Raw genomic sequence first — 16,497 nt, 5'->3', positions numbered from 1 at the left:
AATGGGGACGGATCCGTTTGACGTTGACACAATATGGTGCAATTGCAAACGGATCCGTCCTCCATTGACTTTCAATGTAAAGTCAGGAGTCCCTATTAATATACCATAGGATCGGAGTTTTCTCCAATCCGATGGTATATTTTAACTTGAAGCGTCTCCATCACCATGGGAACGCCTCTATGTTAGAATATACCATCGGATTTGAGTTAGTTCGTGAAACTCAGATCCGACAGTATATTCTAACACAGAGGCGTTCCCATGGTGATGGGGACGCTTGAAGTTAGAATATATTAAAAGAACTGTTTGGTTCTCATTTCCTCGACTACTTATGAAATTTGGATTGTCAGCGGCTGGTCCAGGACTATGTCAGTCGCCTTGTATTCCGGTGTGGCTGCTGCGGTTACATCTCTCACATGTGAAGGAGAAGCCCTAATTATTGTGTCTGGATCTTAGGGGTAGTAACCTAACGGTCGGAGGTTTTTCCATGGAGCTCGGTTATTACCTCTTGTCCATGTATTGTAGTCAGGTAAAGCTGAGGCTGGAGCTGAAAGTCTGTCCTGTCCTGTCCGTGTCAGTAGACCTTGTTGTCCCCGTGAGGTCAGAGCCTTGTACTGAACCTGCAGCTAGAGGCACTGGGGGTCCATTCCCAGCAGGAGCCCACACGGCCCTTAGTGATATACTGTAGTGGGTACTGGTACTCTGCATATGGCCTCCCTTCTGTCTGGGGTCTCGGGGAGATACTGCAGAAGTTGTGTTGTAGGGTAATGTGGTCTTCACACCCCTAGAACCTGGGACATTTCTTCTGAGAAAGCAAATGGTGACATTGCTGCATCCTGAGGTCGGCTGCTCCAGCAATTAGTGACCGGTCTCCTCCAGGGGCAAGAAGGAAAAACCTCTGGCCACGTCAACCACTGGAGAAGAAGAAGAAGTCAGTGGCACTTGGTGAAGTAAGGTGTGGGGGTTCTGTACATCAAAGATCATCTTGTTCACCTCCCTAAGGTCATGGACCATGCTACACTGCTGCGGTTCCCCTGGGGTCAGCTTTTCCTTCACAGAGAATAGTGGGGGGCTCCACGGTGACCTGCACCCCCTCATTACTCTGATTTCCCTGCACCGTGTCCCCTGTTACTGGTTCGGTGCTGGTGGCTCCTGGTTTACCTGTTACTGGTGCTGTCTGGTTTGGGCTTTATTGACAATGAGGCGACCGACAGAAGGACAACATCAGCCTTAGGCCCCTTGGTTCGGACAAATTATGGCTAATGAGCCCTCGTCAGCAATAACCGGCCATTGTAAATGTGCCCTCGACTACCGGATAACGGAGCACAACGCGCGGATTGTTTCTCATGACGCCACAATCCTTCTTAGCGGCAGCAGATCCTGCTGTACAAAGAGCAAGAAATGGTTCTGTATGGAGACGAAGAGCAACATCACCGATCCCTGCTGCCCGTACTGTGGAGGAGATCGCTGCATGTAAAGGGGTCTCCTCCACTGACCAGCAGGCGGTTTCTGTCCGGCCGCCTCTCGGCATGTTTCCCGTGCTGCGGCCGCATCTCCCGCCCGTCCCCCCCGTTATAATGAATGGGGCCGGGCCAGACTTCCGGAAGCAGACGTGTGCGAGCGTTAGTCCGGATCCGGCAGGATGTTCCCCCGCCAGAAACGGGCAAACCTAACACTAGGGTGAAAGAAGCGACCGGCGGGTGAGGACTATACCAATGAGGGGACCGGGGGGGACTGTACCATGTGATCAGCTCCTCCTGTATCACACAACAGAGGATTAGATACACAGCTCAGCAGGGAGTATCACACAGAAGAGGATTAGATACACAGCTCAGCAGACAGTATCACACAGGATAGGATTAGATACACAGCTCAGCAGACAGTATCACACAGGATAGGATTAGATACACAGCTCAGCAGGCAGTATCACACAGGAGAGGATTAGATACACAGCTCAGCAGTCAGTATCACACAGAAGAGGATTAGATACACAGCTCAGCAGACAGTATCACACAGGATAGGATTAGATACACAGCTCAGCAGACTGTATCACACAGGACAGGATTAGATACACAGCTCAGCAGACAGTATCACACAGGATAGGATTAGATACACAGCTCAGCAGACAGTATCACGTGGGATAGGATTAGATACACAGCTCAGCAGACAGTATCACACAGGACAGGATTAGATACACAGCTCAGCAGACAGTATCACGCGGGATATGATTAGATACACAGCTCAGCAGACAGTATCACACAGGAGAGGATTAAGATACACAGCTCAGCAGACAGTATCACACAGGATAGGATTAGATACACCGTTCAGCAGGCAGTATCACACAGGAGAGGATTAGATACACAGCTCAGCAGACAGTATCACACAGGATAGGATTAGATACACAGCTCAGCAGACAGTATCACACAGGATAGGATTAGATACACAGCTCAGCAGGGAGTATCACACAGGATAGGATTAGATACACAGCTCAGCAGACAGTATCACACAGGATAGGATTAGATACACAGCTCAGCAGACAGTATCACACAGGATAGGATTAGATACACAGCTCAGCAGACAGTATCACACAGGACAGGATTAGATACACAGCTCAGCAGACAGTATCACGCGGGATATGATTAGATACACAGCTCAGCAGACAGTATCACGCGGGATAGGATTAGATACACAGCTCAGCAGACAGTATCACGCGGGATAGGATTAGATACACAGATCAGCAGACAGTATCACGCGGGATAGGATTAGATACACAGCTCAGCAGACAGTATCACGCGGGATAGGATTAGATACACAGCTCAGCAGACAGTATCACACAGGACAGGATTAGATACACAGCTCAGCAGACAGTATCACACAGGAGAGGATTAGATACACAGCTCAGCAGACAGTATCACGCGGGATATGATTAGATACACAGCTCAGCAGACAGTATCACGCGGGATAGGATTAGATACACAGCTCAGCAGACAGTATCACACAGGAGAGGATTAAGATACACCGCTCAGCAGGCAGTATCACACAGGAGAGGATTAGATACACAGCTCAGCAGACAGTATCACACAGGATAGGATTAGATACACAGCTCAGCAGACAGTATCACACAGGACAGGATTAGATACACAGCTCAGCAGACAGTATCACGCGGGATATGATTAGATACACAGCTCAGCAGACAGTATCACGCGGGATAGGATTAGATACACAGCTCAGCAGACAGTATCACACAGGAGAGGATTAAGATACACCGCTCAGCAGGCAGTATCACACAGGAGAGGATTAGATATACAGCTCAGCAGACAGTATCACACAGGATAGGATTAGATACACAGCTCAGCAGACAGTATCACACAGGACAGGATTAGATACACAGCTCAGCAGACAGTATCACGCGGGATATGATTAGATACACAGCTCAGCAGACAGTATCACGCGGGATAGGATTAGATACACAGCTCAGCAGACAGTATCACGCGGGATAGGATTAGATACACAGCTCAGCAGACAGTATCACGCGGGATAGGATTAGATACACAGATCAGCAGACAGTATCACGCGGGATAGGATTAGATACACAGCTCAGCAGACAGTATCACGCGGGATAGGATTAGATACACAGCTCAGCAGACAGTATCACGCGGGAGAGGATTAGATACACAGCTCAGCAGACAGTATCACACAGGAGAGGATTAGATACACAGCTCAGCAGACAGTATCACACAGGAGAGGATTAGATACACAGCTCAGCAGACAGTATCACACAGGAGAGGATTAGATACACTTCTCAGCAGACAGTATCACACAGGATAGGATTAGATACACAGCTCAGCAGACAGTATCACACAGGATAGGATTAGATACACAGCACAGCAGACAGTATCACACAGGATAGGATTAGATACACCGCTCAGCAGACAGTATCACACAGGATAGGATTAGATACACAGCTCAGCAGGTTATATATTACATGAGAGGCTTAGATAAACAGCTAAGCAGACAGGATAGGATTAGATACACAGCTCAGCAGACAGTATCACACAGGAGAGGATTAGATACACAGCTCAGCAGACAGTATCACACAGGAGAGGATTAGATACACAGCTCAGCAGACAGTATCACACACAATAGGATTAGATACACAGCTCAGTAGACAGTATCACATAGGATAGGATTAGATACACAGCTCAGCAGACAGTATCACACAGGAGAGGATTAGATACACAGCTCAGCAGACAGTATCACACAGGATAGGATTAGATACACAGCTCAGCAGACAGTATCACATAGGATAGGATTAGATACACAGCTCAGCAGACAGTATCACACAGGAGAGGATTAGATACACAGCTCAGCAGACAGTATCACACAGGATAGGATTAGATACACAGCTCAGCAGGCAGTATCACACAGGAGAGGATTAGATACACAGCTCAGCAGTCAGTATCACACAGGATAGGATTAGATACACAGCTCAGCAGACAGTATCACACAGGATAGGATTAGATACACAGCTCAGCAGTCAGTATCACACAGGATAGGATTAGATACACAGCTCAGCAGACAGTATCACATATTACTGATAGTAGAGGAGGACCTCCTTCTAATATCTCTGCAGTTTATATTACTGATAATAGAGGAGGACCTCCTTCTAACAATTCTATGGCTTATACTACTAATAATAGATGAGGACCTCCTTCTAACATCTCTACAGTTTATATTACTGATAATAGAGGAGGACCTCCTAACAACTCTACGGCTTATATTATTGATAATAGAGGAGGACCTCCTTCTAACATCTCTACAGTTTATATTACTGATAATAGAGGACCTCCTTCTAACAACTCTACAGCTTATATTACTGATAATAGAGGAGGACCTCCTTCTAACAACTCTACAGCTTAAATTACTGATAATAGAGGAGGACCTCCTTCTGACAACTCTACAGCTTATATTACTGATAATAGAGGAGGACCTCCTTCTGACAACTCTACAGTTTATATTACTGATAATAGAGGAGGACCTCCTTCTAACAACTCTACGGCTTATATTACTGATAATAGAGGAGGACCTCCTTCTAACAACTCTACAGCTTATTTTATTGATAATAGAGGAGGACCTCCTTCTAACAACTCTACAGCTTATATTACTGACTCCAGGAGGACCTCCTTCTAACAACTGCAATTTATATTACTGATAATAGAGGAGGACCTCCTTCTAACATCTCTGCAGTTTATATTACTGATAATAGAGGAGGACCTCCTTCTAACATCTCTGCAGTTTATATTAATGATAACAGAGGAGGACCTCCTTCTAACAATTCTTTGGCTTATATTATTGATAATAGAGGAGGACCTCCTTCTAACAACTCTACAGCTTATATTACTGACTATACAGAAGGAGGACCTTCTAACATCTCTACAGCTTATATCACTGATAATAGAGGAGGACCTCCGTCTAACATCTCTACAGCTTATATTACTGATATTAGAGGACCTCCTTCTAACATTTCTGCAGTTTATATTACTGATAATAGAGGAGGACCTCCTTCTAACAACTTTACAGCTTATATTACTGATAATAGAGTAGGACCTCCTTCTAACAACTATACAGTTTATATTACTGATAATAGAGGACCTCCTTCTAACAACTTTACAGTTTATATTACTGATAATAGAGGAGGACCTCCTTCTAACAACTATACAGTTTATATTACTGATAATAGAGGAGGACCTCCTTCTAACAACTCTACAGTTTATATTACTGATAATAGAGGAGGACCTCCTTCTAACAACTCCATTTTAGCTGATTCTGTAGTGTACAGGCTAGATTACTGACTCCAGGAGGAGGACCTCCTTCTAATATCTCTGCAGCTTATATTACTGATAATAGATGAGGACCTCCTTCTAACATCTCTGCAGTTTATATTAATGATAATAGAGGAGGACCTCCTTCTAACAATTCTATGGCTTATACTACTAATAATAGAGGAGGACCTCCTTCTAACATCTCTACAGTTTATATTACTGATAATAGAGGAGGACCTCCTAACAACTCTACGGCTTATATTATTGATAATAGAGGAGGACCTCCTTCTAACATCTCTACAGTTTATATTACTGATAATAGAGGACCTCCTTCTAACAACTCTACAGCTTATATTACTGATAATAGAGGAGGACCTCCTTCTAACAACTCTACAGCTTATATTACTGATAATAGAGGAGGACCTCCTTCTGACAACTCTACAGCTTATATTACTGATAATAGAGGAGGACCTCCTTCTGACAACTCTACAGTTTATATTACTGATAATAGAGGAGGACCTCCTTCTAACAACTCTACGGCTTATATTACTGATAATAGAGGAGGACCTCCTTCTAACAACTCTACAGCTTATTTTATTGATAATAGAGGAGGACCTCCTTCTAACAACTCTACAGCTTATATTACTGACTCCAGGAGGACCTCCTTCTAACAACTGCAATTTATATTACTGATAATAGAGGAGGACCTCCTAACATCTCTGCAGTTTATATTACTGATAATAGAGGAGGACCTCCTTCTAACATCTCTGCAGTTTATATTACTGATAATAGAGGAGGACCTCCTTCTAACATCTCTGCAGTTTATATTAATGATAACAGAGGAGGACTTCCTTCTAACAATTCTTTGGCTTATATTATTGATAATAGAGGAGGACCTCCTTCTAACAACTCTACAGCTTATATTACTGACTATACAGAAGGAGGACCTTCTAACATCTCTACAGCTTATATCACTGATAATAGAGGAGGACCTCCGTCTAACATCTCTACAGCTTATATTACTGATATTAGAGGACCTCCTTCTAACATCTCTGCAGTTTATATTACTGATAATAGAGGAGGACCTCCTTCTAACAACTTTACAGCTTATATTACTGATAATAGAGTAGGACCTCCTTCTAACAACTATACAGTTTATATTACTGATAATAGAGGACCTCCTTTTAACAACTTTACAGTTTATATTACTGATAATAGAGGAGGACCTCCTTCTAACAACTATACAGTTTATATTACTGATAATAGAGGAGGACCTCCTTCTAACAACTCTACAGTTTATATTACTGATAATAGAGGAGGACCTCCTTCTAACAACTCCATTTTAGCTGATTCTGTAGTGTACAGGCTAGATTACTGACTCCAGGAGGAGGACCTCCTTCTAACACCTCTACAGCCCATATTACTGACTCCAGGAGGAGGACCTCTTTCTAACACCTCTACAGCCCATATTACTGACTCCAGGAGGAGGATCTCCTCTTAACATTCCCATTCTACTATATTACTGACTCCAGAAGTAGGATCTCCTTTCACCCACTATTCTAATAAGGGTCTATGCACATGAACATATGCCTTCCTAGACATTCAGTCGTTGAGCAGGGCATATATCCCAGAGCGCACAGCTTCATAGTTTACTATAATGCTGTGCTCATCAGGCCACCCACCGGACTATTGTCCCAAACTTGTATGATCATGGGACAAGATTGATGCCACTCTGGGACATATAGCCTGCTCATGGATGCTATGTCTCGGAAGGCATACATGCAGTTGTTAGGAGGAGGTCCATAATCTAGCCTGTTCACTATAGAATCAGCTAGGATGAAGTTGTGAGAAGGAGGTTCTCCTTCTGCATAGTCAGTAATATAAGCTGTAGAGTTGTTAGAAGTAGGTCCTCCTCCTGCAGTCAGTAATCTAGTCTGTTCACTATAGAATCAGCTAGAATGGAGTTGTTACAAGGAGGTCCTCCTCTATTATCAATAAGCTGCAGAGCTGTTAGAAGGAGGTCCTCTTCCTGTATAGTCAGTAATATAAACTTTAATGCTGTTAGAAGGAGGTCCTCCTCAATTATCAATAATATAAGCTGCAGAGGTGTTAGAAGGAGGTCCTCCTCTATTATCAATAATATAAGCTGCAGAGGTGTTAGAAGGACGTCCTCCTTCTGGAGTCCGTAATATACCCTTTGCAGTTGGTAGAATGAGGTCCTCCTTCTGGAGTCCATAATATACCCTTTGCAGTTGGTAGAATGAGATCCTCCTTCTGGAGTCCATAATATTGTCACTACCAGAGCTTTGGGACGTTCTCACAGCTCTGTTTCTCCACCCCTGTGATGATGTCACTACTAGAGCTGGGAGGAGTTCTCACTGCTCTGTTTACTTTTGGTTTCCTTCCTCCCAGCTGTTCCTCATGCGCTTGATTTCCCTCTCTTTATATCACCCCTCCTCCTATTGTAGGGCGTGGATTATAGTTCTCATTTCAGTTGTAGCTCTTGCTTTAGTATCTTCACTTGTAGCTATCAGTTCACTGGACCTGTGTTCTGCTGCAGCAAGCACTCCGGATATTGCCAGCTGTCCTTGGATCCGTCTTCTCTGCGGCTGCAACACCTTCAGCTAAGTGTACAGACATTGTTGTGTACCTGATTATTTTCTGACTGGATCTGAGGTGGCCACGGTTCCCTCCATATACTGAGTAGGGCACCGGTGGCCGTGCCCCTTCCACTATTGTAGGGGTTACAGTGGTCATCAGTCTTAGGCACGTGGGCATGCCTCGTTCCGCCATTTGGATCCGGGCATGTGCTTCAGCAGCATAGGGAGAGCTTTGAGGGTCGGACAGGGGTCACCCTTTATACTCCCTAGTTTGGGTCCGGTCAGTAGCTCTTTACTGTGTATACTATTGTTGCTCACATACAGCCGTGACAAATATAACCTGAGCTGACTAGAATGGAATGTGTCCTATTTTTGAGGTGAAATCTTACAATTATGATATTCTTTGGTAGACTATTACATATATTTTTTTAATATAACTTGAATGGCAGTATTGAAGGCTTAAACCTGGCCAAGTTAAGCTACTTTCACACTAGCGTTCGGAGCGGGTCCGTCTGATGTTTCATCAGACGGATCCGCTCCTATAATGCAAACGCTTGCATCCGTTCAGAACGGATCCGTTTGCATAACAGTTTATTTCAGATCTGATTTTTCACTTCGGAAAACTCAGATCCGACAGTATATTCTAAACACAGAAGCGTTCCCATGGTGATGGGGACGCTTCAAGTTAGAATATACTGAGAACTGTGTACATGACTGCCCCCTGCTGCCTGGAGATGCTGCCAAGCAGCAGGGGGCAGACCCCCCCCCTCCTGTATTTAACTTATTGGTGGCCAGTGCGGCCCCCCTCCCTCCCTCCCCAGTATTAATTGTAACCAGTGCGGCCCCCCTCCCTCTATATTCATCGGTGGCCAGTGCGGATATTAAATATGACCAGTGCGGTCTCCCCCTCCCTCCCTCCCCAGTATTAAATATGAGCAGTGCGGTTTCCCCCTCCCTCCCCAATATTAAATATGAGCAGTGCGGTCTCCCCCTCCCTCCCTCCCCAGTATTAAATATGAGCAGTGCGGTCTCCCCCTCCCTCCCCAATATTAAATATGAGCAGTGCGGTCTCCCCCTCCCTCCCTCCCCAGTATTAAATATGAGCAGTGCGGCCTCCCCCTCCCTCTATTCATTGGTGGCCAGTGCGGATTCAAAGTATTGTGATCAGTGCGGCCTCTCCTCTCTCCCCCCCCCCCATCATTAGTGGCAGCGGAGAGTACCGATCGGAGTCCCAGTTTAAATCGCTGGGGCTCCGATCGGTTACCATGGCAGCCAAGACGCTATTGCAGTCTTGGCTGCCATGGTTACTTAGCAACAAATAGAATCATTATACTTACCTGAAGAGCTGCGATGTCTGTGACCGGCCGGGAGCTCCTCCTACTGGTAAGTGAAAGCTCTGTGCGGCGCATTGCCTATAGACCTGTCACTTACAAGTAGGAGGAGCTCCCGGCCGGTCACATAGATCGCAGCTCTTCAGGTAAGTATAATGCTGCTATTTGTTGCTAAGTAACCATGGCAGCCAAGACTGCAATAGCGTCTTGGCTGCCATGGTAACCGATCGGAGCCCCAGCGATTTAAACTGGGACTCCGATCGGTACTCTCCGCTGCCACCAATGATGGGGGGGGGGGGAGAGAGGAGAGGCCGCACTGATCACAATACTTTGAATCCGCACTGGCCACCAATGAATAGAGGGAGGGGGAGACCGCACTGCTCATATTTAATATCCGCACTGGCCACCGATTAATATAGAGGGAGGGGGGCCGCACTGGTTACAATTAATACTGGGGAGGGAGGGGCCGCACTGGCTACCAATAAGTTAAATACAGGAGGGGGGGGGGGGGGTCTGTATATTCTCAGTATATTCTAACTTGAAGCGTCCTCATCACCATGGTAACGCCTCTGTGTTAGAATATACTGTCGGATTTGAGTTTCACGATGTAACTCAAATCCGATGGTATATTCTAACATAGAGCCGTTCCCATGGTGATGGGGACGCTTCAAGTTAAAATATACTAAAAAATATACTATCGGATTGGAGAAAACTCCGATCTGATGGTATAATCCTGACTTTACATTGAAAGTCAATGGAGGACGGATCCGTTTGAAATTGCACCATATTGTGTCAATGTCAAATGGATCCGTCCCCATTGACTTGCATTGTAAGTCTGGACGGATCCGTTTGGCTCCGCACGGCCAGGCGGACACGAAAACGCTGCAAGCTGCGTTCGGGTGTCCGCCTGCTGAGCGGAGCGGAGGCCAAACGGTGCCAAACTGATGCATTCAGAATGCATTGGGGGCTGGACGGATCCGTTCGGGGCCGCTTGTGAGAGCCTTCAAACGGAACTCACAAGCGGAGCCCCGAACGCTAGTGTGAAAGTAGCCTTAAATAGATTTTACAGTGAGACGGGTACAACGCTGCGACTCGTTATATGTTTTGTAAATGGCAAATGAGTATTACACTCACCGGTAATCCGGTTTCCTGGAAGTCTCCATGACAGCACAAACTGTGATTGCCTTCCTCTGATAGGACAAGAAAAAGCACACAGAGAGGTTAAAAACCCCACCCCCACCCCTCATCGCCAGTGTATTATAACAGGACTAGGACAAGAGGTAGAACATAACTAGTCAATTTAGTCTATTGACAAAGAAAACAAAGGCGGGACAAAAGTGTGCTGTCATGGAGACTTCCAGGAAACCGGATTACCGGTGAGTGTAATACTCATTTCCCCAGTCGTCTCCATGACAGCACAAACTGAGAACTAACAAAGTAACTTAGGGGGGGGACTACAGCACCTAGGACCTTACGTCCAAAGGCCAAGTCCTCGTCGGCAAATACGTCCACCCTATAATGCTTGGTGAAGGTGTGGGCCCTCTTCCAGGTGGCCGCCAGGCAGATTTGTTCGAAGCAAAGGCTCTCTTAGCCCAGGAAGTGGTGACGGATCTAACCGAGTGGGCTCTAAGGGATGGAGGCGCCTCCTTACCGTAAGCTTTATAGGCCTCGGAGATGGTGCATCTAATCCAGCGGGATATAGAGCTCTTGGCTGCCTTCTTACTTCTATTTGGACCTGCAAACTGGATAAATACATTTTTGTCGATACGCCACTCATCTGTGGCGTGCAAATAATGAAGCACTGAACGCCTAATGTCTAAATTGTGGAATCTAGATTCCTGCTCATCTTTAGGGTTAGGAAAAAAAGATGGGATAACTATATCTTGTGACCTGTGGAAGGAGGAGACCACTTAGGGAAGAAAACAGGGGTCTAACTTGAAAACAAGCTTGTCCTCCAGCACCTGTATGGACAGGGCCTGGAGCTCGCAAACCCTCCTTGCGGAGGATATGGGCACTAGGAAGATGGTTTTCAGAGTGAGCCACTTGATGGATAGGGAGAGAAGAGGCTCAAACATCAAACGGTACATCCGACAGCCCTGACAGGACGGTGTTAAGGTTCCACTGTGCGACCATATTCCTGACTCTGGGATTTAGTCGATCCGCCGCTTTCAGGAATCTTGCTACCCAGGGGACCTCATAAAGGCTGGTATTATAGAGGGCCCCCAAGGCCGACACCTGGACTCGCAGTGTGTTGGGAGCAAGGCCCAAATCCAACCCATCCTGGAGGAATTCCAGGATAAGAGGGATATTAGGTGTGGACTGGTTGAACCTGACTCCGCCCCAGGAGGCAAACTTCCTCCAGATACGCTTTGGAGGTGTTGGACTTTCTACTGAGTAAGAGGGTCTTAACTACTCTTTCAGAGAGCCCTAACCCTAACAAGAGGGATTGCTCAGAATCCAGGCCGACAGCTTGAGGAGGTTGGTATTGGGTTGCGGGATGGGACCCTGGGTTAGAAGGCCCTCCTCCGGCAGGAACCGGATGGGATCTTCCGGGCTAAGGGACCTGAGGAGCCCGAACCAGCTTCTCCTGGGCCAGAATGGGACCACCAGAATCAGTCTGCACCTTTCGGACTGAAACTTTTGGAGCACTCTTGGAGAGGATACCCAGGAAGATCTTCCGATGGTCTGGGAGCAGGTCAGACTTCTCCCGGTTGACTAACCAGCCCAAGTTCTGGAGGTGCAAGAGAACCACTTGGATGTGCCTGTGAAGGAGATCTGAGGTTTCTGCCACTATTAGCAGGTTGTCCAGGTAAGGGACAATTATTATCCCCTCCTTGCTTAGGGAGGCTACGACCGCCGCCATAACCTTGGTGAATATGCGGGGTGCCGATGATATTGGGATATGGAAGTATGCGTCGGAGAGGTCTATTGTAGCCATCATAGCCCCTCTTTTGATGAGCTTCACCGCTGACTTGACGGTCTCCATCCTGAACTTGTGGTAAGTGATGTGTTTGTTCAGGGGTCTTAAATTTATGATGGTCCGAAAATTGCCATTCGATTTCCAAAACCACCCAATTCTCCAGCAGGGACCCTTTCTACTGCCCCCAGGCGTAATAAGTTTCTTACGCCCTCGGATAAAGGAGACTTGAGGCCCCTGGGGAGCTTGGTCAGGACGAACCTCTGTGGAGGAAGGGAATCCAGCTCTATAGTGTAGCCATGTTCTACGATGCCTAATATACAGTATATGGATACATGATGGTTTGTTCCCAAACCCCTAGAAAGGAGCTGAGCCTTGCTCCGACCGGGATGATGTCATTGTTTTGACGAAGAGGGAGAGGGATCTCCCCTGTTGGGATTGAGGAAAAAACGTTTTCCTCTCCCGCCTCTCGTAAATCCGCGACCTTCGCGGCTCCTCCTATCGGCCCTGGGATCCTGCTGGGGCCTCCGAAAAAACTGTCTCCTAGACTTGGATTTGTCCTCTGGAAAGCCTCTCTTACGGTCCGTGGCGTTCTCAAGGATATTGTCCAGGTCGGACCCGAACACATACTGACCGTGAAAAGGTAGAGATATCAGCCTGTTCTTTGAGACGGTATCGCCCGACCAGGCCTTAAGCCACAGTACCCGTCTGGTAGTATTGGAAAGGACCGCCGTGCGGGCAGATAGTCTAACCGATTCTGCGGCGGCATCGGCAAGGAAGAAAGTGGCCTTCATTAAAAGAGGAAGACTGTCCAGGATCTCCTCCCAAGGGGTCTTATTTGCTATATGGCACTCTAGTTGTTCAAGCCACACTGCAAGTGTACGAGCAACGCACGTTGCTGCTACCCCCGGTTTTAGGAGAGCTGCTGTAGCCTTCCATGTTTTCTTGAGTAGGCTCTTGGCTTTCCTATCTAGAGGGTCCTTGAGCTGTGCCGCTTCCTCAAATGGTAGGACCGTCCGTTTTGCTACCTTGGCAATGGGAGCGTCAACCCTGGGAATGACTTCCCAATCGGCACAGTCTGCTTCGTCGAAGGGGTATCGCCTCTTAAGACCCCATGGGATAAAGGAACCCTTCTCCGGCTTCTCCCATTCAGCCCGTATCATCTTCTGGACATTGTCCGGGACCGGAAACACCGACTTGTGCCTCTCCCCTAACCCCCCGAAAATCTCCTCCTGGACTGACTTGGACCTCTTAGGGATCTCCATGCTACTAGTGGCCCTGATAGTTCGGATCAATTTGTCGATATCTTCTGGGTTAAAGAGGAATCTCCTGTACTTGCTACTTTTCTCCGATTCCAGAGATCTAGCAGTAGTTTCCACATCTGATAATTCAGAGTCGGTCGAGTCCAGGTCACTCCCAGAGTAGTCAGGGCCTCTGGAGGAGGGTGGTCTGTGGCCCTGGCGAGGCTGGGGTTTAGGGGAGACAGGGGGTCCCTAGCGGCCAACGCTGATTGGACCTCCGTTCTGACCAGAGTATTAATCTCTTCCATAAAACTAGAGGACTCCGCCTTCACCACGGTAGAGGTGCAGTCCTTACACAGCAGTTTGGACCCTGAGGAGGGAAGGCGCTTAGAACAGACGCCGCACTTCCTGGGTCTGGATTTAACAGAGGAGGTAGACTCCTTTTCTCCCTGTAAAACATAAGGGAGGAAAGGGTCAACCACAGCAGGGAAAATACATAATATGACCAGGTGCCAGCAGGCTACTCACACCGCCCAGAGTGGTAGGGGGCTCAGGACCCGAGCCAGTGGTGGTAGGGGCGCTCATCCTCTTAGCTCCCGTCCACTTGTGTTGCTGCCAGCAGGCAGGGTGAAATGTGCAGGCCTCAGAGCAGTCAGAATCGGCGTCCTTTTGAATTTGGCGCCGGCCGTGGCCTCCGTGACGTCACGACGTCCGACGTCACCACCTGACGACTGGAGGGAAGCGCGTCATAGCGTCGCTCCAGCCGCCAGTACCACGCTGCATCAAGCCCACCTGGGCCGCTGCAGAGGGAACTTCGCCGGGGTCACCATGAATAAGGGAGACCCGGGCATAGACCGCGCCTGGAGGAGGGAAGAGCCGGACCCCGGAACCGACCTCCGGTCTATCAGGTGACGCCCTGCCGCAGCAGGGCGAATAAAAAAGCTGAAAAAAGGACTAGGGAACCCAGAAGAGCTCCCAGCACCTCTCTGGCATTCCTTCCTTAACAGGACAGGAAAAAACACTGGCGATGAGGGGTGGGGGTGGGGTTTTAACCTCTTTGTGTGCTTTATCCTGTCCTATCAGAGGAAGGCAATCTCAGTTTGTGCTGTCATGGAGACGACTGGGAAAATGTATTGATAGAACTGTAATTACCACTGCAGAGCTCCAAGGAGGGGGATGTGGAATAGCGTAGGACATGCTTTAGGTTTATACATTTGTATGTAGTCAAGTGCAGACTCACCATAGGCCCTTTTGGAAAGATTCCTGGTGGGATGATTTCTTGGCCACCCAAGCTCTCATCATGGAAGATGGACAGATAAACCTATTCAGACCCCCATGTTAATCAGACCTCAGGTCTGAGAAAAAATAAATAAAAAATCAACTTACCTCTCCTGCCGCCCGCTACTCCTGACATCCAATGCTCTTCCTACTGCGCGGTGCTGTGACCCGACATCACACAGCATGAGGACACAGAGGGCGATGATGTTCTCACACTGTGCGCAGGTCAGGGAGCGCTGAGCACAGAGCTCACACAGGGAGCGCTATATTCACCGCTCTCCGGTCCTTCTGTACTCATGAGCGCTTCTACAATGGAAGCACTCATTAGTATTCACCCTACAAGAAACACTGACATTCCTACCCCCCCTTTGCTTTGTCTTATAGAGAGAAAAGTATGGTATTTGGGGGCACTGGTGAGTACAGCGGGAACCTGATAGCACGCTGAAAGCAGGACTGGCTCGGGGTCGTGGCTTGTATCTCAGGGGCAGCTTCTCGGGGGGATTTTGTGCTGCCATATTATTTGTGCTTCAGCAGAACCAAAAATCCAGTGGTATCTGTTAATGCGTTGAGGTATTTTGTGCTTAATTATGGTATTGCTGACCCCAACGTGGGCCACTTAGTTTTTTTCCAAGGCCACTAACATCCTAGTCCACCCCTGTATGTTAATTTTGTGTATATTCCTAGATTTTATTACATGGCGGCCTTACGGGGACAAATGCCCAAATTTCTCAAAATGCAATCTGTTACAGTCCTTATACTGACAATTCTCCCCCTCAGGTGCATTCTTTTATGTGTGGAGTTATCAAACTAGTGTAAAGTAGAACTGGCTTAGTTGCCCATAGCAACCAATCAGACTCCACATTTCATTTTTTTACAGCTGCTTTGGAAAATTTAAGGTGAAATCTGATTGGCTGCAATGGGCAACTAAACCACTTCTACTTTACACCAGTTTGATAAATCTCTCCCACTATTCCTAAAGTGCATTGCATTTTAATGTCAGTGTTACACAGAGAGGAGAGGCCTACTATGGAACACTCAAGGTTGGCTTGGGGGCCATGCTAGGTTCTGGCCTGCATATACTGTATACACATCAGCACTCATTTGCAGGGTCCAATGGCAAGCGCTACATGTAAGTGTTCTAACTCATCACACCGGGCAAGTAACAGAATACATACAAGAACCAATTCCTTCGTAGCAATATATACATACTGTATATACATATACTTAGAAAGAGAAAAAAGGAGGGGGGCAAAAAAAAAGGGTGCTGTCATGTCGGACTCCTGGAAAAGTATTTACGATAAGACTAAATTA

General features: G+C 47.2%; 1 protein-coding gene across 1 annotated transcript in view; it reads right to left on the bottom strand.

Annotated features, from left to right (window-relative positions):
• Nucleotides 1-12,304: 12,304 nt before the first annotated feature.
• Nucleotides 12,305-16,497, bottom strand: part of LOC121002655 — a gene marked incomplete at its 5' end in the record, with an annotated part of 28,026 nt that continues 23,833 nt past the window's right edge. The window contains 4 exon segments of the mRNA XM_040434089.1: nt 12,305-12,930; nt 13,248-14,133; nt 14,196-14,357; nt 15,149-15,229. Coding sequence (XP_040290023.1) covers nt 12,305-12,930; nt 13,248-14,133; nt 14,196-14,357; nt 15,149-15,229 — 1,755 coding nt within the window.

Source organism: Bufo bufo, chromosome 5 (genome assembly GCF_905171765.1).
Source record: "Bufo bufo chromosome 5, aBufBuf1.1, whole genome shotgun sequence".
NCBI classification, from domain to species: domain Eukaryota; kingdom Metazoa; phylum Chordata; class Amphibia; order Anura; family Bufonidae; genus Bufo; species Bufo bufo.
Note: the sequence above shows the minus strand (reverse complement) of the source record. Positions and strands in the feature narration are given on the sequence as shown.